Below are 23,456 nucleotides of genomic sequence, written 5' to 3'. Positions count from 1 at the left end.
TTCCGGCAATTTTTAGTAATTTAGCTAAATACTGATATTTGTATAACAGAAGAATTGTAAGTTTTACTTTATTTTGTGGTTCATGCCCACTGTCTTTCTTCCTCTTCCTCTCTACCCCACCCCGCATTCAGAAATTAGTTTTGGAGCTGCTACTCCTGAATTTTTTTCACAGATGTATAGGTGCATAGATATACATGTGTTTCTGCTCTGCTGGTAATCAGCATGCTCCCAATGCAGGTACATGTTGGAACATTTATCTCGAATAAGCCGCATTCTGAAGCAGCCAGGGGGAAATGCTCTGCTGGTTGGAATGGGAGGAAGCGGGCGGCAGTCTCTGACTCGCCTGGCAGCGTTCATGGCAAGAATGTGTGTTTTTCAACCAGAGATATCTAAGACCTATGGTACCAGTGAGTGGAGAGAAGATCTGAAAGGGAGTATTAATAACCTGTCTACATTTTGACTTAATTTTGAGGAAGGGTGTTTTGGAACATAAAATTTTAACTGTCTTGCATTTTCAGACACTTCTGAGGAATGCAGGTGTTAAAGGCTTGAAAACTCTATTTCTAATCACAGACACGCAAATTAAAGAAGAAAGCTTTTTAGAAGATCTTGACAGTGTCCTCAGCACAGGAGAGGTTCCCAATCCTTTTGCAGCAGATGAAAAACAAGAAATTGTAGAGGTATCTTTAGAAATACTCTTTAATTTCACCTCCCTTTTAGTCTCCTTGGTCAGTTCAGTGTGAAATGTGGCTTCTGGACATTTGCACTTTATTCTGTGACTTCTTTTTGAGACCTTAGATAAATCAACTTAGTAAACTTACAGAATAGTTTGTGCCAACTACAAGCTTTAATTCTGACCTAGCACTCTGATCACATACACACGTTAAGTTGTGCATGTGGAGAATTTGTGTTGTTCACAAATACCCCGTGGCTGTAGTTATTTATGTCGTGTGTTATTTAGGACAAGATTGTGCATCATAACGTTTTCATTGATCACTGAAGTGCAAAGATGTGACATTTTTATTGGAACACATGGGCTGGCTTTCTCAATAGACTCCTACTCTCTGAGGCACTAGGGCATTGTTAGATATAATTTTGTAGTCCTGACACTTCTATTCAGAGACAAGGTGGGCAAAGGTGCTCCATGAATTTAGGCTCAAGAATAAAGATGCAATGTACTCAGGCAAATTTAAACCAAAATTAACTAAAATCAGACTTGGATTTTCACAGTAGCAGTCACAGTTTGGGAGGGAGGGGCATCAATCTTTGTACACATCAAGTTGGAAACTTCATGTTAGCAAACAATATTTGGAATGGTATGCTGTGCTGTCTTCCTATCTCTGTGACGTTTTTACTAAATTAACTAGATATGTTTCTAGTTGACCTTCAAAGTGGTTCGTGGTACACACACAAATGTTCTTTATTACAATATCTGTATCACTTGATAGATGTTACTACTGGTTTTTCCTGCACTTAAGTTATGGAGCATGTTGATACCTGGATTCATGTATCTTTCAAAGAAGTTAGATTATAATTCTTGTGATCTTTTACTATTTCATTCTTACCAGGTGTATAGTGACAATATTAAAGTAACATGGCTCTTTCCTAGTTTTACAGTTTGTGTGAACATACTCTGTAGGTGTATGCTGGAAGTTGGTAGCTATCCACAGTGTGCCAGCTGGAACAAAGTTGGTGTTTTACTCAAATCTGCTCCCTCAAAAGAATTCTTCTTTTACTCTATTGTTATGATCTACTCTCAGTTTCTCAGAGCAGCAGATGATAATTTCTGGAATGAGTTGTCAGGGTTACAGATAAATAGTGCAATCCTGTTCTCAGGCAGTATTTACTGCTTTTTCTGGTTTTCTACTTTATTTTGCCTGTTTCATTTCCACTAAAAAATTTAATTTCCTGGTGATGCTACCATTAATAGGATTGCTATAGGACTTCACATGTGGTTAATGAGAATTTATAGAACATATTTTATGCTATGTATTACTCCTAAGGGTGTTCTTGCAGCAGTTCGGTCTGGTGATAAAGGTGAAGAACTCAGTCCCTTGGCTTTGTATGCACTTTTTATGAACTTCTGCAAAGAAAACCTCCATACTGTGGTGGCATTCAGCCCAATTGGAGATGCTTTCCGCAATCGTCTGAGGCAGTTTCCATCACTCATCAACTGCTGTACTATTGATTGGTTCCAGGTATGGGAAAATACTTCTATTATTTCATCAAAAATCTGCTTCAGTTCTCTAACACTTTATTTCTAAGTGCCATTAGATTTTCTTTTGTTTTCCTTGCAGAAGTACTCCTTGTTTTTCAAAATTTTGAAATTGCATAGGCCTTGTCTGTAATATTTTGGGAACTCTTTAATGTGTGATCTCAACATTTCTACATCTAAATAAAGTTAAATTTTGTTGCTGCACATTTCTGAAGTATAAATAGTCTTAGTTTGATGGCAATTTGTAATTTTATTACATAATGTGTATCTTTTAAAGGACTAGAGAAACTCATTGTGCCTGTAAAATGATCTTAATTGTGGCTGCCTATTAAGCAGGTCATCCATTGTAGGAATGACTAGCAAATACAGATCCTGTTGTTTATCCATAGATCTTTTATAGCAGAATAAAACTTGGAGAAGCAGTATCTATGTAAGCAGCATTGCTCTCAATAAAGCCCAGTTAGCTCTATAGCTTGGCCCAGTGCTGATGTCAATTTTTCTGCCAAAGGATGACTAGACGCAGAACTGTTTGGATAGAATGGTAATGTGTAGCTTTGAGCTAGATCAACCAGGAGTTGCCAGAAAACTTCCAGAAAAGATTGCATGGATGGTGACCTTGCTGCCTGAGCTAACCAACCCTTTTCATTGTTCTTGAGACACAGCTGGGACTAGTGTGTCTCATTCTGGTGGTTTGAATGGTAAAAACTGATTTTAACATTTGAAGACTGCTAACAGTTGTATTTTACAAATTCTTCTCTCCTCATTTGTCCCTCAGCCGTGGCCTGAAGATGCCCTTGGAACGTGTGGCCAATAAGTTCTTAGAAACACTTCAGCTCACAGACACTGAGCGTCAGGGAATTGTGCCCATCTGTAAATACTTTCATACTTCAGTTTTGTCACTCTCTGAAAGGTCAGTCTATGGCTTTTGCAAACAATCATGAAGTATTATGTGACCGAGTGTCAATGCTACTCATTTATATATTAAAAATTAACATAACTATTTGCCTTCATAAAAATTAAATAATTTAAATTCTTAATTCCTATCAAATAGTTACATAGCTTTGCTAATGCTAAACTAAAAAAAAAAAATCAAAATTTAAAGTTATTCTTTTTCCTTCTTTAATAGGTTCTTACAAAGTATGGGACACCATAATTATGTTACTCCTACTTCTTATCTTGAGCTTATTGCTTCATTTCGGAGGCTTCTTACTGAGAAACGAGACAGTGTCATGAAGGCCAAGAAGAAATATGTGAATGGGCTAGATAAACTAGCTTTTGCTGAGTCACAGGTGAGTTATGACAAACATGGAACTGAAAATAGAGAATGTTTGTCAAATGCGAGTCTTTTTCTGGAGAAGTCAGTCAAAAGTGGTACCTCAGATTTTGTTTAGCTCAATCTTCAACAGTAAAACTAAGAAATGTATTTTGCCTTTTCTTTCCTACAAAAGTAGTGCTAGAGCCACAGAACTCCAAGCATATATTGTTAAATAGTATATCAACAGAGCTGTCATTTCCTTGGTGGTTAACAGGTGAGCATAGTTCTTAAAATTAGACATTGTACATAGAAGATAAAAATAGGTCTTGGAAATGTTTTGATTTGAAACTGAATGTTACGCCCTTCTACCAATAAATTAGACATGAGGTAAAATCTAGATCTTAAATAAATTGTTAGAAATTGTGCTTGACCCTCCTGGATCTCACCTATTCTTTTCATATGCATAGGTTGGTAGGATGAAAGTAGAGCTTCAGCCCAAACTAGAAGAGGCAAAAGTGGAAAATGCAAGCATGATGAAGGTAGAGTTATACCAATACAGCTTTATGGCTTTTAATATAAGCATGTATTTTATTTCATTGATGTGCGACTTTCAGAAAGTAGGGGTTGATTTGAGGTTTTTGAGCTCACTTCTTGTTTACAGAGCTTTCCAGTATTCTGAAACTGGTTATTTATGTTTGTATCCTTAGAACAGAAAGAAAACTTCATTATTTAAAATACATTCTCTGGATATACAGTCATTGCCTGAGCTCCATGCTGAAGGATGTTAGAGGAACTTTTATGATAATAGTGATTAAATCAGGTTTCCCAAGTTGATTCACAAACATTGTGAAAACCTCAAATAGTTTTTCCATATTACCAGATATGACAAAACAAACAAGAACAGTTTTGCACGGTCTGTCTTTGCATGCACAGGGATTATATGCTTGATTTTAAAAGGATCCTAAGCCCAGTTAATTTCATGGGAATTTAGTGAGATTTAGGATCAAAAATCTGGGGTGTTTTGAAAATTCCAGTATATGAAAACATAAACATGCTTCTCTAGTATGTGACTGTTGCATCACAAAAAAAGCATGATTTAATTGACATGTTATGCACTTGTTTCTGGTTTCTAAGTATTTTTACAGATACAGTGATATCTCTTCTGCCTCTAAGAAAACTGAATGTCACTTCCCTAGAACTGCAGAGAGAGTTGGATAAAGATTTGACTTATCCCTGAGAAGAAAATAAAATTCAATAGTCAGTTATAAACTATGAAGCTAAAACTCCCTGTAAAAGCTCACCCATTTTAGTAACAGCCTGATGCACAAACATGAAGAGCCTCTTGTCTCCTGAACTTCAAACATTTTAAATAGCTTTTATTAAGAGTAATCTGATATCATGCAGTTTACCTACTGTTAAAACTCCATGATGATGTTGCAGTATACTAAGAAATTATTCCCTTAACATGAATTGAAAGTATGTCAACATATTAAAAAACATCAATGTTCTTTTTATATTTTACAGTATTCCATAAGTCCTACAGTAGGTAATTTCAGTTTATTTGATTATTTAGGGCACAAGATAAAGCCCACTCATGGTTTTTCTTTAGATTATAGAAGTAGAATCTGCAGGAGTAGAAGAAAAAAGAAAAATTGTAAAAGTGGATGAAGAAATTGCTACAGAAAAAGCTGAAGAAGCTCAGGCACTGAAAAATCAATGTCAGAGTGTGGCGGTGGGTGAAATTTAATTTATTGAGTTTGTTATATGTTCCTTTGTTCCCTCCTCATCCACGTGTACCCCACCCCTGAGGCAAATGACGTAACTGTCAGTTTTCTGTCTGTCAGAAAGCCCGCGAGTTTTGTATTTCTCCCTGTCCCCTGGTTGGCAAAAGTTGAATATTGCACCTGTCTAATGGTCCCTTTAACTCCCTCTATTGGTTGTTTCACCTTTACCCCTCCCTGACACCATCTGTATAAAAAGGTACGCAGAACCGCCCTCGGGGCAGTTGCGAGAGCAGGCGCAGGCAGGTGACATCGCCCTTGCCGCACAATAAACATCGCTACCTCGCAGCCTTCCATCCTGCCTCTGCTTCGTCACTTTAAGACCGCTGCCAAGGATCTCTCTTAACAAGAACCCACAGGAATCAGTATTGTCGCTCAGCGTACGAACTGATCCTCGTTCCGTGTCGCGGTGCCCGGGCTAGCCGTGCGTGGAGGCGCTGAGGTCTCGAAACAGCACCGTGACATGAGAGTGACCTGGCAGAGGCAATACCTGTCATGGAGGCTGCAATCAGTGCTCTTGGCACTTTGAAGGCAAGCTGATCTAAAATTCAGCATTGGAAAGTGTTATTAAATTCTCTAAAAAGAAGTAGAAATTTAGAAGAATATGAGATATCTTAAGATGACACAAGTGTATAAAAGTATTCTGACCTGGAAATTTTAAAACATAATTTAATTTAATCATTACTTTACAGTTTATTAGCATTTAATTAAGTTTTATTTCCTCTGCATAGGGGATATTGATGGATATTAATTGTGGTGGTAACATTGTATCATCCCTTCTAGAAGTCCTCTGTTACACTTATGTTCATTGGTAATGGTGTTATAATTCCTCTTTTTTTCTAACAGGTTATTTACTGAGTGCTGAGAAAGACATAATACTTAACATATTTTTTATTTTAGCCTTCTGATATATAGCAGTTGTCAAAACAATGAAAAATCCTCCCTCTGGTGTCAAACTTGTCATGGCTGCTGTCTTTGTCATAAGAGGAAAAAACCCTGAAAGAATTGCAGATCCTTCAGGGTCTGGAGGCAAGGTAAAATGGCAGACAATAGTCTGAAATAAAAATGTAATTCATGTTTTTCTCAACACTTATCCAATAAACAAGATAACCCAAGGTCCATTCAAGTCGGCAAATGCTTATAGCCTCTACTCAGGATTTTGCTGAAAAATTTTAGAATTCCTTGTTTTCCAAATTTTGTAATGTGCCAGGTTTAATTTGCTTCACTCATTTCTTGAGAATAGATAATAGCTAAGTTTCCTGAGACACTGTTTACTTTCTGGCTTAAAGTATGATTAGAAGGAAATATTTGATTTATGATGATTTTCTCTTTTATTGGCATCTCAAGGAGATAGCAGGTTATCAGTTTTAAATATTCAGGAGTTTTAATTAAACAAAATTTGTAATTTTTGGTATGTGTATTTGTTTTAAAGCCTGAAAAAGTATTTCCTACTATGTTTTGTAGATTTTGGATTACTGGACTGCAGGCCAGAAAATGCTTGGCAACATGAATTTCTTAAAGGAATTGAAAGCCTGTTCTGAGAAACCCATTCCAGTAAGTCTTTTTTTGGTAATTTTTACAATGTAGAAACTTTTGTGCAGGCAGGGAAAAAAAAAAAAAGAGAGAGAAAATACTCTATTGGAAACATCATTTGTCCAAATCAATCAGTTTCTCTGTGCCTGTGTCCTTTTAGCCTCATTTCACATATTCTGTTTTAGGAGTTTTTGGGGGTTTTTTGGTGGAACCAATGAACATTTGATTTATGATCAGCCTTCCTATCCTTTTTTGGTTTTGCTAGTTTTACTAGATCAACCATTCAGTATTATAAACTTCTTTTTATAATTGACAGGTGATGGCTGCCTTTCTCAACATTTTTTTTCTAATTGTATTCTTTTGATTGAATGAATAAATGAATGAATTATGACAAAATGGGTAATATTTTGTTAATTGTACTGGCAGATATACAATAAATGCAGAAACACTAGTTTTATAATCTTTCAAATATGATAATTTCTCCCAAAGGTCTTGCTATTGAAGAGTGTGATTCTTGCCCCTTGCTGAATTAATTGGAAATTGGATATGCTTTGTCCTTTGTAGAATATGCTTTGCCCTTTATAAAACTGATCCCCAAGAGTAGGCACAACCAATTACCTTTTGTATTACATTAGGAAAAAATGCATTTTTATAGTGATCCCCCCAGAGTTGTGCATTGAGAAAAAGAAAGCAAATAATGGAATTGGTGTGTTTTACACAAAGAGCAGTGTAAATTAAGGCTTCTATGTGACTGTAATGCTCTTAGCACTTAGGAAGCTGCCACATGGAATATACAGCAAATGCATGATTAGAAGGATAAGGATAGGATTAGAATCAAAACATAAAAAGACTATGAAACAAGATACAAAGATCAAAACAATCAAATAAGCAGTGATTTCTACAGCAATTAATACTGAAAAGTTCTCTTATTTCATTGTGTAGAGAAATGGCAATGAATCTGTTCAATTTTGAAGTGTCAGCCATGAGATCTGATGGGATAAAATGCTTTTGTTACCCAAGAAGCTGTCATGCAGAAGATTCGGACTGAGTACCTGACTAATCCAGAGTTTGATCCACAAGTGGTGGCTAAAGCTTCCTCAGCAGCAGAGGGTTTATGCAAATGGATTAAGGGAATGGAAGTCTTTCACAGGGGTATCAAAGGTGTGGTTTTGATCCTTGCCCCTCAGTGCTATAGAATCTTCCTTTGCTCCATGTATTCACCCTGTGAATGAGTGGGCTTTATCTTGTGCCCTAAATAATCAAATAAACTGAAATTACCTACTGTAGGACTTATGGAATACTGTAAAATATAAAAAGAACATTGATGTTTTTTAATATGTTGACATACTTTCAATTCATGTTAAGGGAATAATTTCTTAGTATACTGCAACATCATCATGGAGTTTTAACAGTAGGTAAACTGCATGATATCAGATTACTCTTAATAAAAGCTATTTAAAATGTTTGAAGTTCAGGAGACAAGAGGCTCTTCATGTTTGTGCATCAGGCTGTTACTAAAATGGGTGAGCTTTTACAGGGAGTTTTAGCTTCATAGTTTATAACTGACTATTGAATTTTATTTTCTTCTCAGGGATAAGTCAAATCTTTATCCAGCTCTCTCTGCAGTTCTAGGGAAGTGACATTCAGTTTTCTTAGAGGCAGAAGAGATATCACTGTATCTGTAAAAATACTTAGAAACCAGAAACAAGTGCATAACATGTCAATTAAATCATGCTTTTTTTGTGATGCAACAGTCACATACTAGAGAAGCATGTTTATGTTTTCATATACTGGAATTTTCAAAACACCCCAGATTTTTGATCCTAAATCTCACTAAATTCCCATGAAATTAACTGGGCTTAGGATCCTTTTAAAATCAAGCATATAATCCCTGTGCATGCAAAGACAGACCGTGCAAAACTGTTCTTGTTTGTTTTGTCATATCTGGTAATATGGAAAAACTATTTGAGGTTTTCACAATGTTTGTGAATCAACTTGGGAAACCTGATTTAATCACTATTATCATAAAAGTTCCTCTAACATCCTTCAGCATGGAGCTCAGGCAATGACTGTATATCCAGAGAATGTATTTTAAATAATGAAGTTTTCTTTCTGTTCTAAGGATACAAACATAAATAACCAGTTTCAGAATACTGGAAAGCTCTGTAAACAAGAAGTGAGCTCAAAAACCTCAAATCAACCCCTACTTTCTGAAAGTCGCACATCAATGAAATAAAATACATGCTTATATTAAAAGCCATAAAGCTGTATTGGTATAACTCTACCTTCATCATGCTTGCATTTTCCACTTTTGCCTCTTCTAGTTTGGGCTGAAGCTCTACTTTCATCCTACCAACCTATGCATATGAAAAGAATAGGTGAGATCCAGGAGGGTCAAGCACAATTTCTAACAATTTATTTAAGATCTAGATTTTACCTCATGTCTAATTTATTGGTAGAAGGGCGTAACATTCAGTTTCAAATCAAAACATTTCCAAGACCTATTTTTATCTTCTATGTACAATGTCTAATTTTAAGAACTATGCTCACCTGTTAACCACCAAGGAAATGACAGCTCTGTTGATATACTATTTAACAATATATGCTTGGAGTTCTGTGGCTCTAGCACTACTTTTGTAGGAAAGAAAAGGCAAAATACATTTCTTAGTTTTACTGTTGAAGATTGAGCTAAACAAAATCTGAGGTACCACTTTTGACTGACTTCTCCAGAAAAAGACTCGCATTTGACAAACATTCTCTATTTTCAGTTCCATGTTTGTCATAACTCACCTGTGACTCAGCAAAAGCTAGTTTATCTAGCCCATTCACATATTTCTTCTTGGCCTTCATGACACTGTCTCGTTTCTCAGTAAGAAGCCTCCGAAATGAAGCAATAAGCTCAAGATAAGAAGTAGGAGTAACATAATTATGGTGTCCCATACTTTGTAAGAACCTATTAAAGAAGGAAAAAGAATAACTTTAAATTTTGATTTTTTTTTTTTAGTTTAGCATTAGCAAAGCTATGTAACTATTTGATAGGAATTAAGAATTTAAATTATTTAATTTTTATGAAGGCAAATAGTTATGTTAATTTTTAATATATAAATGAGTAGCATTGACACTCGGTCACATAATACTTCATGATTGTTTGCAAAAGCCATAGACTGACCTTTCAGAGAGTGACAAAACTGAAGTATGAAAGTATTTACAGATGGGCACAATTCCCTGACGCTCAGTGTCTGTGAGCTGAAGTGTTTCTAAGAACTTATTGGCCACACGTTCCAAGGGCATCTTCAGGCCACGGCTGAGGGACAAATGAGGAGAGAAGAATTTGTAAAATACAACTGTTAGCAGTCTTCAAATGTTAAAATCAGTTTTTACCATTCAAACCACCAGAATGAGACACACTAGTCCCAGCTGTGTCTCAAGAACAATGAAAAGGGTTGGTTAGCTCAGGCAGCAAGGTCACCATCCATGCAATCTTTTCTGGAAGTTTTCTGGCAACTCCTGGTTGATCTAGCTCAAAGCTACACATTACCATTCTATCCAAACAGTTCTGCGTCTAGTCATCCTTTGGCAGAAAAATTGACATCAGCACTGGGCCAAGCTATAGAGCTAACTGGGCTTTATTGAGAGCAATGCTGCTTACATAGATACTGCTTCTCCAAGTTTTATTCTGCTATAAAAGATCTATGGATAAACAACAGGATCTGTATTTGCTAGTCATTCCTACAATGGATGACCTGCTTAATAGGCAGCCACAATTAAGATCATTTTACAGGCACAATGAGTTTCTCTAGTCCTTTAAAAGATACACATTATGTAATAAAATTACAAATTGCCATCAAACTAAGACTATTTATACTTCAGAAATGTGCAGCAACAAAATTTAACTTTATTTAGATGTAGAAATGTTGAGATCACACATTAAAGAGTTCCCAAAATATTACAGACAAGGCCTATGCAATTTCAAAATTTTGAAAAACAAGGAGTACTTCTGCAAGGAAAACAAAAGAAAATCTAATGGCACTTAGAAATAAAGTGTTAGAGAACTGAAGCAGATTTTTGATGAAATAATAGAAGTATTTTCCCATACCTGGAACCAATCAATAGTACAGCAGTTGATGAGTGATGGAAACTGCCTCAGACGATTGCGGAAAGCATCTCCAATTGGGCTGAATGCCACCACAGTATGGAGGTTTTCTTTGCAGAAGTTCATAAAAAGTGCATACAAAGCCAAGGGACTGAGTTCTTCACCTTTATCACCAGACCGAACTGCTGCAAGAACACCCTTAGGAGTAATACATAGCATAAAATATGTTCTATAAATTCTCATTAACCACATGTGAAGTCCTATAGCAATCCTATTAATGGTAGCATCACCAGGAAATTAAATTTTTTAGTGGAAATGAAACAGGCAAAATAAAGTAGAAAACCAGAAAAAGCAGTAAATACTGCCTGAGAACAGGATTGCACTATTTATCTGTAACCCTGACAACTCATTCCAGAAATTATCATCTGCTGCTCTGAGAAACTGAGAGTAGATCATAACAATAGAGTAAAAGAAGAATTCTTTTGAGGGAGCAGATTTGAGTAAAACACCAACTTTGTTCCAGCTGGCACACTGTGGATAGCTACCAACTTCCAGCATACACCTACAGAGTATGTTCACACAAACTGTAAAACTAGGAAAGAGCCATGTTACTTTAATATTGTCACTATACACCTGGTAAGAATGAAATAGTAAAAGATCACAAGAATTATAATCTAACTTCTTTGAAAGATACATGAATCCAGGTATCAACATGCTCCATAACTTAAGTGCAGGAAAAACCAGTAGTAACATCTATCAAGTGATACAGATATTGTAATAAAGAACATTTGTGTGTGTACCACGAACCACTTTGAAGGTCAACTAGAAACATATCTAGTTAATTTAGTAAAAACGTCACAGAGATAGGAAGACAGCACAGCATACCATTCCAAATATTGTTTGCTAACATGAAGTTTCCAACTTGATGTGTACAAAGATTGATGCCCCTCCCTCCCAAACTGTGACTGCTACTGTGAAAATCCAAGTCTGATTTTAGTTAATTTTGGTTTAAATTTGCCTGAGTACATTGCATCTTTATTCTTGAGCCTAAATTCATGGAGCACCTTTGCCCACCTTGTCTCTGAATAGAAGTGTCAGGACTACAAAATTATATCTAACAATGCCCTAGTGCCTCAGAGAGTAGGAGTCTATTGAGAAAGCCAGCCCATGTGTTCCAATAAAAATGTCACATCTTTGCACTTCAGTGATCAATGAAAACGTTATGATGCACAATCTTGTCCTAAATAACACACGACATAAATAACTACAGCCACGGGGTATTTGTGAACAACACAAATTCTCCACATGCACAACTTAACGTGTGTATGTGATCAGAGTGCTAGGTCAGAATTAAAGCTTGTAGTTGGCACAAACTATTCTGTAAGTTTACTAAGTTGATTTATCTAAGGTCTCAAAAAGAAGTCACAGAATAAAGTGCAAATGTCCAGAAGCCACATTTCACACTGAACTGACCAAGGAGACTAAAAGGGAGGTGAAATTAAAGAGTATTTCTAAAGATACCTCTACAATTTCTTGTTTTTCATCTGCTGCAAAAGGATTGGGAACCTCTCCTGTGCTGAGGACACTGTCAAGATCTTCTAAAAAGCTTTCTTCTTTAATTTGCGTGTCTGTGATTAGAAATAGAGTTTTCAAGCCTTTAACACCTGCATTCCTCAGAAGTGTCTGAAAATGCAAGACAGTTAAAATTTTATGTTCCAAAACACCCTTCCTCAAAATTAAGTCAAAATGTAGACAGGTTATTAATACTCCCTTTCAGATCTTCTCTCCACTCACTGGTACCATAGGTCTTAGATATCTCTGGTTGAAAAACACACATTCTTGCCATGAACGCTGCCAGGCGAGTCAGAGACTGCCGCCCGCTTCCTCCCATTCCAACCAGCAGAGCATTTCCCCCTGGCTGCTTCAGAATGCGGCTTATTCGAGATAAATGTTCCAACATGTACCTGCATTGGGAGCATGCTGATTACCAGCAGAGCAGAAACACATGTATATCTATGCACCTATACATCTGTGAAAAAAATTCAGGAGTAGCAGCTCCAAAACTAATTTCTGAATGCGGGGTGGGGTAGAGAGGAAGAGGAAGAAAGACAGTGGGCATGAACCACAAAATAAAGTAAAACTTACAATTCTTCTGTTATACAAATATCAGTATTTAGCTAAATTACTAAAAATTGCCGGAAAGAACATGCAGAGGTAAGAACAAGAGCACTATAAGGATAAATGTGTTAAAAGGAAAGAAATACATTAATTCTCTACTTCAAAATAACAGCAGTATTACCAATTTTAACTTTCTTGAAGAATAGCAATTTAAGTATCTTTTTAAAGTAACCACTGGGGCAACATGATCTATATCAACAAACCTCTGACTCTTTTCCTCTAGCTCTGACTGTGTTTTATAACTTAGATTTGGAATTGACATTGGAACATCCTCAGGACGCAGTATCTGCACATTACTGGAAGTCCATGTCAAAACTCAGGCATGGTTTATCTCAGAATATGAAGCAAGGCCTGTAGATCACCTGCTTAAGCACAGGGCATGGGGTAATTAAAGCAAGTTTAAAAGTAGTCTCAAAAAAACTTTCAAACATTTCAAGAAAGATAAATTCTAGTTTATTTTTACTGGTTAGAAAAATAAACAAATTCAGATGTTATCCATGAGATTGAACTCTAAGGCTACAGTCAAACATGCTCTCCTGGTTGCTGTTCAGTGATGTCACTGGAATATTGCTTCTACAGCCAGTGGCCTCTGATCAGAGGCTGCCAGCTCTTCCAACTGAGAGCCTAGTTGTATATACAGGCACTCAGAAATACAGCTTGGCAAATGACCTAGACTAAAAGAAGCTGTTATTAGAACTGTTTAAAGTAACCCTAATCACCTTCATCACTAAAGGAACCCAAATCACCTTCACCAAGTATCTACATGTCAAGTTACCCTGGCAAATAGGAAGAGGTGGTAATCTCTAGTAACAGGGAGGAGAAAGGATTCTGACCTCTTAATCTCTCTCAGTTGTAGCTCTGCATGATCACTAGTTAAGGTAACAATAATGGCCTCCAGAGTCTAAAATTTCGCAGAACTAGCTGCAGCACCAGCTGAGTGCATGGCTGTGCTGCATAACAACAAAGCAGACAGACAGCTATGATTGTGAACATCTCCCTCTTGGGATGCTTGTCCTTGGGGAATGAACGTCCAGTGACATCCATCTTCACTGGTGACAGAGGCCTAGGAGAAGTACAGCACCTACTTGATTCAGTACACAATGTTTCTGTAACAACTCAGGAAAATATTCAAAGAGCCTTAGGAGAAAAGCTTCTCATTTTTTACTCTCAGATAGAAAAAGGAGAAGCATAAGAGAAAAATTGGTTTACTTCCATGCAAAAAGGTGTAACAAAACACTTTTAAGGATGCATAAAGGGGAGGAAACACACCAAAAACCAGAGTCCACAAAATTGAATATACTGAATTATCAACTACTGCTTAAAGCTCTTAAAAAAACAGATCATAAACACCTGAAAACAACAAGGTTCATTCTTGTTTTCTGGGTTTGATTATATTCATCCAGACACTGCTCCACGACATCACTGAACTCCTCAATGCTTGGAACCTCAGCATAAAGCCTTTCATCTCCCTTAAGTTCTGGAATCATGTAGTCACCAAAACACAAACTTCTCATGTCTTCTTCTGTTACCTGTGGCAAATATTCAACAAAGTATGAAGTCAAGGTTAATATTTAATGAATGTATTCCTCATTGAAATTTTAGAAAACAAAGGAAAATTTAGACAAATACCCCAGACACAAAATAAGCACTCCAAAATATTTTGACTCACAGACAACACCCTCCTCAAAATTATGTTTCCTGCATTGAACTATACACTTATTCTTAAATTGTTCTTGGGAAACAATTGGCTCCAATAGCCACCAACAGTCTCATAATCATGACCTTCAGATTACACCAAATTTGTACACGTCTATATTATGAAATGGACAACTAAGACCACAAAGTTATTTCTTCCATAAATGAAAGAAATGACAAAGGACCTAAAAAAGGAACAACAAAAAAAGGCATAGAATCTAACACAACTATATAGAATTTTGGATACTAAAGTTTAATAACAATTACAGGATGCAGATGTACAAATTTCTTTTAAGGAAAAGTAGTAAGTTTAAAAGTATTTTATTTAAAATTATATATATTATATACATTATTTTAAATATTATATATTATTATATATAAAAGTATCACATTTTAAAAGTAATATTTTTAAAGAATGCTTATGTGCAATAGTTAAACTCTCCCAAACAATTTTCATTTCTTCTTTTTTTATCTCGTGAAGACATTTTGCCAAATTCAACTCAAACTTTCATGTGCATTTGAATCAAAATTTCACCTATGATTAACTTTCATATCCTAAATTTGCAATAAAAGCAATTATTTTGCAACAGGTCAAACATGATACCCACAGGTGAGTTTCCTTCCTTAAGGTGTGCAAAAACTTTATCGAATGCTTCTTTGAAATGTTCTTTTACAATATCTTTCACTAGATTGAACAACCAGGCTCTGTCATCATCTTCCACCAGACGGTCATAGAAGACACGAAACACCTCGTGTACAAACAGCTGAATCATCACACGTTTGCTTTCAACTGCACTTTTCTTAGTGAGCAAACAGCCATAGATAACCCGTGAAAAGTCACGCAGGTTGAAGGTATAATGAAATTTGGCTGGTGTGGGCAAAAGATTTTTGATGGCTTTCTTATACACCTTCAGACAACAACAACAGAGAAAAGCAATGTCGAAAAAGTAGCACGGACTGTATTATTATAATAATTCCTAAATGCCTTTGAAAATGTTATTTCTCCAAAAACAACCTTTTACACTACATTATTGTAGAACTAAAGGAACTTCAGTGAACAAATTGAAGGAAACTTCCAGTAACATATTTGCCTCTTACCTCTAAAGTGGCAGTGACAATTTGATTTCCAGCCGTGGAGAGGTCAGAAGCAAAGTCATTAACTCTTAGGTAAAGGGCTACTACAGTAGAGAAGATGCGGATCATTGTTTCATCACCGAAAGAGTTGATGGTGCAAATGTTGAAGTGTCGCAGGAACCTAGGGCTGACAGGATTCCTCCCACCCCCTGGAGGCCCCATGGCAGCCAGTAACTGGACGTCAACAAGGGTGATTTTAGAGGTGTCCTTAAAATCATACCTTCAAAATAAAATGCCATATGACACTTAAATACAAATATACGACATTTTTTACACCTTAGATGCATCTATATGACAGAGCCTCTCTGCATGCATAAAAAAAAGTATTTAAAAAATATAAAAACACAGTAGGCATTATATAATATATTATATATATTTTGTCTTTTTAAAATCAAACAACCTCTCCTCCCTACAACAAAACAAAACAAAACAAAACACCCCCTAGTCCTTTAATTGTGTACCAGTTAATCTCAACATATTTTTTCAGTCCCAAAAGAAAGACTATTTGTTTAAATTGTGTTCCATAAAACCTGATATGAAATTTTGAGTATTAAAACTGTAACATGCCAAGATATATTATCCCTATTCAAGAGCAATAGATATTTGAGCAGTGCCTGAAATCATAAGAGTAGTTGTATTTGAGAAGTGCCTGGAATCATAGAATAATCCAGACTCAGGAAAACACCTGTTCTAATCTTCCAATATAAGCAAAGCCCAAAACCTCAAAAGCAGCACAGACTTTCAACTTATTTTATTTCATGCCTATTATCAGATCTGATTTCACTGTGAATTTTTAAAAAAATGAGATCTTGCTAAAAAATTAGTGACTAATAGTAACATGGATAACAGGGGAAACCAACATAAGAAATAAAATCAGAAGTCTTATATAACTGCATATATATAGATACATCCAGAAAACTGCCAACTTGCTCTAAAGAGGAAGAGAAAGAAAAAGAACAAGAAACTGCACTGGAAAAAAATTATAATAATCAAGGTGTAAATGAATCATTTTATTTAACGTATACTAACTCTGCTGAAGTTCAACAATAGAAAATTCTAAAACACTCAAAATTAATTTGATCATGAGTTTCCTAAACTGAGAAGTCCTTAGAGAGTAATATACAAGTTGCTTCAATTTTAAATAATGTATTTTTATATAAACTAAATCTGCATTAACATTTACAAACCACCTCAAAAAAGTTTTGAAAATAAAATTCAAGATAATAAGTAAGTGTAACTGCAAATACAGCAACGAAAAAAAAGCTCAGTTGTATTTCAAATAATTACCAAAATCCATGGTCAAAGAACTGTCTTAAAAGTTCTATAGGAGGCTGTGGCGGTGTGTGAAATTAATTTTATTAAGTGTGTTATATGTTCCGGTTGTTCCCTCCCTCCCACGTGTGCCCCTGAGGCAAGTGACGTAACTGTCAGTTTTCTGTCTGTCAGAAAGCCCGCGAGTTTTGTATTTCTCCCTGTCCCCTGGTTGGCAAAAGTTGAATATTGCACCTGTCTAATGGTCCCTTTAACTCCCTCTATTGGTTGTTTCACCTTTACCCCTCCCTGACACCATCTGTATAAAAAGGTACGCAGAACCGCCCTCGGAGCAGTTGCGCGAGCAGACGCAGGCGGGAGAGGTCGTGTTTGCTGCTCAATAAACATCGCTACCTCGCAGCCTTCCATCCTGCCTCTGCTTCGTCACTTTAAGACCGCTGCCAAAGATGTCTCGAAACAAGAGCCCACAGGAGTCAGTATCGTCGCTCGGCGCACGAGCTGATCCTCGTCCTGTGTCGCGGTGTACTGGGCTGACCGTGTGTGGAGACGCTGAGGTCTCGAAACCTAGCACCGTGACCGACGGAGCTCTCGAAAGCCCACGGAAAAAGGACTGGCAGACCCCGCGCCAGGCGCGTGGTCTGAAATCGCGGTCCATGAGCGTTGCAAGCAGCTTCGGTCGAAGCAGCCTCGTGGACTCGACGAAGAGCTCCCGGAGCGACGGGGAGGTAGCGCCACCCTCTTCGCACTCGAGGGAAGGCGTCTCCCCCAAAAGCAGAAGTACCCCGAGATCGGTTTTTGCATCCGCCGCCGGGAATTTGGTAAGTTATCCCCGCTGTTTCTGCGGAGCGAGTTTCGGTTTTGGGAAGCCGCCGTCGGAGCGAGTCCGCGGAGAGGCTGGTCGCGCGACCGCCGGGAGCGGAGCGCTTTTGCTCGTTCGCCGGTTTTCGGTTTTTCCTGGCGCTTTTCTTTCTTTCCGTTTGTTTTCGCGATTTTTGTTTTGTGCGCGAGCGCGGGTGTGCGCGTGTGTGTGCAGCCGCTCGCGTGGCGGTCGGCGGTCGCTCGGAAGGAGCGCGTTTGTGGCAGCCGCTTTTTCTTTTCGCGCTGTGCGCCGGTCGGGTTCGCGGATTTAGCGAGTGCGAGGTGCCGGTCTTCTAAAGACGCGGTGGTTTTTTTCTTTTAAACATGTATTTTCTCGATCTCGGTTTGGGGAAAGTGCCGATTTAAGATCTAAACGGGGAAGGAAGGACATGGGTGCCTCTTCCTCGTCGGTACAGGATGGGATTTTTAAGGTTCTAGTTGAGTTGTTAGAATTTAAGAAAGCTAGGTTTTCTAAAAGTTGTGTAAAGCGATTTTCGCAATGGCTCTGTGTGATCTTCCCAGAAATCTCGCGAGCACACGCCCACAGCCCGCATTTTTGGAGCGCTGCGGAGCAGAAATTGGCAGATTTGGCAGATGCAAAAAGCAGAGACCCGCAAAAATTTGCGGCCTTAATTCTGCAGCTCAAAGCCGCAGCGGCGGACTTCAGAGAACTTGAAAAAGAGCCATTGCGAGGACAGCTTGTCCCGGTTCGCCCTTCCCGCAGCCCCAAACCCTCTCCCCGCAAAAAAGGAATTTTAAGGAAAGCGGCAGACAAAAGGTCTACCAGCCCCGGCTTTTTTCAAAATTTCCTGTTCCCCCCCGCCTGCGTAGTCTGGGCCGGACTGCGCGGGATGCTTCTAGGAGCCCTGGCCCGGCGTCTAGAAGTCCTTCCCCCACCCCGATTTCTCCCAGTTCCAAGCCAAAAGTTTATTTTAAAGTTGCTGCGCCACAGACGCCTCGTGGTGGTGGCTGTGGCGTCCAAGATGCCGGGGACCGCGTGGTCCGTTCACCATCCCCCGCTCCTTGTCCCCACAATCCTCTTTGTTCTCCCCACCCTTCCCCTTCACCCCACCCCCTCCCGTCCTCTACCCCACCCACCTGCCCTGCCCCCGAGCCCGCCCATGGACCCGCCTGCCAGGCGGGGCCAGGGGCGGAGTCCCCGGCGTGTCCCCACCCCGGAATTCGGTCATGTTGTTTGTTTGGTTCCCACGGTGACGCTTCCGGTTCCCACGGTCGGAACCAGGACGTAAACAACCGGGAACCAGGGAGTCAGCAGGCTTGCTTCACTGCTGCTCCGGTGACATTCAGGCGCTCCCGGGGGAACACCAGTGACGGTCTGAATTGGCAACCTTTTTCCCAAGAGTTGATTAAGGATCTCTGTAAAGCCCACAGATAGTACGGAAGGGAAAGCCCGTACTTCCGTGGTCTCCTTACAGCCGATCTTTCTAACGCGGCAGTTGTTCCTGCTGATTTAAAGCAGGTGTTTTCATGCTTCATGAATGTCACAGAGTTCAAACTCTGGGAAGCGGCAGGTGCGGGAAACACTTCCACGCCTTTTACAACAGCCAGATACCGCAGTGGATGGACAAGGGAATGCGATGTCCCTTGAGCTCCTTTGTGGTGAAGGCCAGTGGACTTCTCCTTCCACACAAGCCTTACTGATTTCCTCTGCAGCCCTCACAGCAATTAGAGATCAGGCTTGCAAAGCGTTTTTTAGCCTCCAAACCCATGCTCCCATGCCACCTTATACCACGATCAGAGTTCAGCTGAGCCTTTTGTAGATTTTGTGGAGGAATTGATCCGTGCAATTGAGGTGCAGGTCAGGAATGAGAGTACAAGAGATCAGATATTAGAAGAAATCGCATTTATTAATGCAAATGATTTGTGTCGTTCAGTAATTTTAAGTCTTCCTCTAGATCCACCCCGCACACTTCATTCCATGCTCCAAGTGTGTCAGGTCAAGGTTCCTTTCCTCAGCCGTGGGACTCAGCCTCGACCACCTCTGGCATCTTCTCTCCCGCGACCTCCACATGGGGCTCAAGCGTCCCTTGCAGGCCAGACACTGCACAAGCCTTTCCAACGCCGCTCGTCCTTCCGTGGCGAGCAGCAACAGCAGTGCTGCTTCTGCGGAGAAGAAGGACACTGGGCTGCCTCCTGTCCTCACAAACACCAAGGACAGACGACAACGCCCCGAACACCTGGGACTCCTCCACCTTTTCAGCTACAGCCAAAAAAGTAAAGGAGGAGCACGGGTCCACCCAGCGCGAGGACTCTAATCGGGTGGACCAGGTAAGGGGGTCAACCAATTTGTGATAATTCACCGGACTGGAGATTTCTCTCTCCTGAATTTGAACTTGCAAAACCAATTTTAACAACTAATTCTCTTTACGAATCTTACAGGTTGCAGATCACAGAGCATGTGATTCTAAGTGACCACGACTGGCATTTTGTTACCGCAGATCCTTGCAGTGTCAGCGACTGGCCATTGGTAGAGTGCAGTAAGTACATCGTCGTTGGGGACTGCAAACACACTCCGCAAGAGATTGAGGTTCTTCCTGGGCGACTTGTTAACTGTCCCAAGCGCCTCATCCTCTGGCTGCGTTGTATTCGCCCACCCACAATCTTGCCAAAAGGGCAGATAATTGCACAGGCCATCCCATTCGGGTGCTTTGGCCTCCAGAACAACACAGTCACAGTTAACACAGTACACAAAGTAACAACACAGAAACCCAGGGTGAAGTGTACATTTATATTGGGTGGGGAATCCTTTGATAAAAATCTCCTTTTTGACACAGGATCAGACTTAACTCTCGTCCCAATCAAAGATTGGCCGACGCACTGGCCGCTGGAGGACGTGGCAGGTCACGTGCAAGGTGTGGGAGGCTTCAATTGGCACTGCAATCTAAGAGCGTGGTGAAAGTAAGGGGACCAAATGGACAATTGGCATCTGTACGTCCTTTTGTTTTAGATTATGAGGAGCCACTGCTTGGTAGAGACCTCATGGCCCAGTGGGGAGTTCACAATTAGCATTCCTGAACCCCCACAAAATTTTTGGGCAGCGGCCACTGAGAATTGCTACATCAAAAAACTGAATTGGAAAACTGATAACCCAGTCTGGGTGGAACAGTGGCCGCTTTCTAAAGAGAAATTACAGGTGCTTCAGGAGCTTGTAGAAGAGCAGTTGAAAAAAGGGTCACATCGAGGAGACTAATTCTTCTTGGAATTCACCTGTCTTTGTCATTCGCAAGGCTGACAAGACACGGTGGCGGCTCCTTCACGACCTCCGCCAAATTAATAATGTTATCGAAGATATGGGGTCTCTCCAACCAGGAATGCCCTCCCCAACCATGCTCCCTCGAGATTGGAATCTGGCAGTCATTGACATAAAAGATTGTTTCTTCCAAATTCCCCTACACCCTGACGATGCTCCACGTTTTGCCCTTTCGGTTCCTTCCATCAACCGAGCGGCCCCAAGGAAACGATGTCACTGGCGTGTGCTACCACAAGGTCTGAAAGTCTCTCCAGTTCTGTGTCAGCAGTTTGTCGCTTCCTTGTTTTATCCCCTGTGAGAGCAGCCGCGGAGGAAGTTATCATCCATCATTATATGGATGATATACTTGTGTGTGCCCCGACAGATGATGCACTGACATACGTATTTTTGTGTTAGGCTTGGCAAAATTCACTTTTATTCAAAATTTCTCTATTTTGAAATTTCTTAATTTCCTCTAGGGCAGGGTATTTAATCTTTTCAATATTCACTGACTAATACCCTAAAAGCTGCTCCGTGGTTGGTGACATGGTCTCTCTGTCTTAATGTTTAAATACAAAATATTGTACTTGTCAGCATGGAATTGTCCTTGGTTCTCTGCTGAAATTTAACACTAACAATAAAATATTTCAAGACTAAGGTTATTAATCTTTGGACATATATCTGGCAAAAATAGTGGACAAAAATCCTCCATAAGGGGAGTGGGTCTTGGCCAAAGAAATAGGTATTTTTGCTTTTGATTGACAGTTTTATTATAAAAGCTCTACAATCCACAGAATTATTTTACCTAACAACAGCTAGGCAAAATGGGTGTTACCTTAGGCTACTTAATATAAATATTTCAATACTAATTTGAGTTTCCACTGACCCTCAGAGACAAAGTCTTAATTTAAAAGCTGTACATAAATTTGAAGTTTAGTGCATGTTCTTCAAATTAAGGGAATTATGTAAAAGGCTACTTTTTATACAGGCTAAGGTACAATCTATGACCTCAGCTGAAAAAATCCTGAAGCCTGTTAAGTTTTTTTCCTAAGTAATGATCTTTAACCTAAGGTTAAATGAATTATTGATAGATGCACTTTCTAAAACAGAAAAATACTTTCCCTCTACAGGACCGACCACAAGAGAAGATTCCTATTTTGTTCCTATTCCATTTTCCCCCACCAAGACTCCTTTTTCTTGTTTAATAACAATAATTCTGCATAACATACTCAACTTCTCTGAATAAATGCCATTCACTCTTCTATTCTAAAAAATGCAAATGAAAGAATTTAACTCACTCTTTCTTGGCTTTCTTTATCATCCATCTGTACAAAAAGAAATGAAAAATTGTTACATATAAAGAACATATAAACAAAAATACTGTAAATGTAAAATTTAGCAAATATTATTCCTAAACAAAGATTCTATTCTGTAGATATACAGGTATACATTTCAACTGGATTACCTGAGTATATAAATACATTTATGAATTACTGAGGAGTAAAACAATTGTCTTGAAGTAAATTCAAAGAAGGAAAATAAATGTCCCAATAACAAAGAACAGAATAGGCAAGACTTAATAAAGAAATACTTTCTTATAGTGGAAGGCAGTTCTGTTTGATCCATATCTGTTGCATCCTTATCTGTTTCATCCATGTCTGTTGCATCCTTATCTGTTTCATCCATGGTTTTGTAATGGACTCCGAGAGCTCGATCAATTCTAAAGTAAACCACAGCATCAGAAGTGCAGAAAGACTACAAATGATATATTAAAAACAATCCGAACACTTAAATCGATGCAACCTATTTTTTCATTACTAACTCCTTGATCACTAAATCTCACTACAACTATATCAAGCAAACACTGTTATTTGTCAAATGTCTAATGTGTACTGTCTCTTTCACCTGAATTTCAACATGTCTTAAATTACATTAAACTCACAGTATCCGATTAATCGTCTGCTCCTGCTCCTTGGTTCTGTGGTCCGCCAGTCGTTTACTCTGTGGTGGAGGCTTTTTAGGTGTGACTGGTGGAGCCTGGAGCACGGGGATGAAACGAAATTGTCGAAGTCCATTTCTTGGTGCTTGCTTTATCGGAGCGTGCCATCTAAAACCATAACAAAACCAAAAAAGACAACAACAGTTCATGTACAGAGATGTGAGGAGAGAGGAGAGGCCCAACAAATTTGTGT

At 38.9% G+C, this 23,456-nt stretch overlaps 4 protein-coding genes across 7 annotated transcripts in view; 2 read left to right on the top strand and 2 right to left on the bottom strand.

The window, feature by feature from the left end:
• DNAH12 (dynein axonemal heavy chain 12) overlaps window positions 1–23,456 on the top strand; it is a 47,040-nt gene that overhangs the window by 4,486 nt on the left and 19,098 nt on the right. The window contains 14 exon segments of the mRNA XM_063411967.1: window positions 238–428; window positions 517–680; window positions 2,004–2,198; window positions 2,991–3,008; window positions 3,010–3,125; window positions 3,342–3,504; window positions 3,938–4,009; window positions 5,080–5,196; window positions 5,720–5,782; window positions 6,152–6,160; window positions 6,163–6,285; window positions 6,716–6,809; window positions 7,808–7,936; window positions 20,720–20,727. Coding sequence (XP_063268037.1) covers window positions 238–428; window positions 517–680; window positions 2,004–2,198; window positions 2,991–3,008; window positions 3,010–3,125; window positions 3,342–3,504; window positions 3,938–4,009; window positions 5,080–5,196; window positions 5,720–5,782; window positions 6,152–6,160; window positions 6,163–6,285; window positions 6,716–6,809; window positions 7,808–7,936; window positions 20,720–20,727 — 1,462 coding nt within the window.
• On the bottom strand, window positions 9,369–12,815 carry LOC134557987 (dynein axonemal heavy chain 7-like). Of its 2 annotated transcripts, XR_010082237.1 has the most exons (4): window positions 12,399–12,815; window positions 10,881–11,075; window positions 9,954–10,088; window positions 9,369–9,737 (listed from the first exon to the last, which is right to left on the bottom strand). XR_010082237.1 is itself a non-coding variant. In XM_063411388.1 (2 exons), the coding sequence occupies exons 1-2, from the start codon at window positions 10,073–10,075 to the stop codon at window positions 9,473–9,475; spliced, it is 387 nt and encodes a 128-aa protein (XP_063267458.1). In that variant the 5' UTR covers window positions 10,076–10,243; the 3' UTR covers window positions 9,369–9,472. The 2 variants fall into 2 exon arrangements, 1 of the variants encoding a protein (XP_063267458.1); XM_063411388.1 differs by lacking the exons at window positions 10,881–11,075; window positions 12,399–12,815 and having other exon boundaries at window positions 9,954–10,243.
• LOC134557986 (dynein axonemal heavy chain 12-like) lies at window positions 13,444–16,538 on the bottom strand. The gene is made up of 2 exons (XM_063411387.1): window positions 15,849–16,538; window positions 13,444–14,584 (listed from the first exon to the last, which is right to left on the bottom strand). Exons 1-2 carry the CDS (start codon window positions 16,044–16,046, stop codon window positions 14,396–14,398), a joined length of 387 nt encoding a protein of 128 aa, XP_063267457.1. The 5' UTR covers window positions 16,047–16,538; the 3' UTR covers window positions 13,444–14,395.
• LOC134557984 (uncharacterized) lies at window positions 17,454–23,439 on the top strand. Of its 3 annotated transcripts, XR_010082236.1 has the most exons (4): window positions 17,454–17,974; window positions 19,931–20,303; window positions 20,415–20,512; window positions 22,395–23,439. XR_010082236.1 is itself a non-coding variant. In XM_063411384.1 (3 exons), exons 1-2 carry the CDS (start codon window positions 17,603–17,605, stop codon window positions 20,288–20,290), a joined length of 732 nt encoding a protein of 243 aa, XP_063267454.1. In that variant the 5' UTR covers window positions 17,455–17,602; the 3' UTR covers window positions 20,291–20,303; window positions 20,415–20,736. The 3 variants fall into 3 exon arrangements, 1 of the variants encoding a protein (XP_063267454.1); XM_063411384.1 differs by lacking the exon at window positions 22,395–23,439 and having other exon boundaries at window positions 17,455–17,974; window positions 20,415–20,736; XR_010082235.1 differs by lacking the exon at window positions 17,454–17,974 and adding an exon at window positions 17,981–19,348 and having other exon boundaries at window positions 19,931–20,512.

The sequence above is a fragment of the Prinia subflava genome, chromosome 14, assembly GCF_021018805.1.
Source record: "Prinia subflava isolate CZ2003 ecotype Zambia chromosome 14, Cam_Psub_1.2, whole genome shotgun sequence".
NCBI lineage: Eukaryota > Metazoa > Chordata > Aves > Passeriformes > Cisticolidae > Prinia > Prinia subflava.
Note: the sequence above shows the minus strand (reverse complement) of the source record. Positions and strands in the feature narration are given on the sequence as shown.

What these genes read in the sequence shown, in the direction of transcription:
- LOC134557987 (XM_063411388.1), bottom strand. Translation starts at nt 10,075, where the DNA reads ATGCCCTTGGAACGTGTGGCCAATAAGTTCTTAGAAACACTTCAGCTC. An exon ending in GTTTTGTCACTCTCTGAAAG is followed by an intron (nt 9,738 to 9,953) that starts GTCAGTCTATGG and finishes CTTCTTTAATAG; the next exon opens with GTTCTTACAAAGTATGGGAC.
- LOC134557986 (XM_063411387.1), bottom strand. Translation starts at nt 16,046, where the DNA reads ATGGGGCCTCCAGGGGGTGGGAGGAATCCTGTCAGCCCTAGGTTCCTG. An exon ending in TTGTCACTGCCACTTTAGAG is followed by an intron (nt 14,585 to 15,848) that starts GTAAGAGGCAAA and finishes TATTTGCCACAG; the next exon opens with GTAACAGAAGAAGACATGAG.
- LOC134557984 (XM_063411384.1), top strand. Translation starts at nt 17,603, where the DNA reads ATGTCTCGAAACAAGAGCCCACAGGAGTCAGTATCGTCGCTCGGCGCA. An exon ending in CATCCGCCGCCGGGAATTTG is followed by an intron (nt 17,975 to 19,930) that starts GTAAGTTATCCC and finishes GTCTTCCTCTAG; the next exon opens with ATCCACCCCGCACACTTCAT.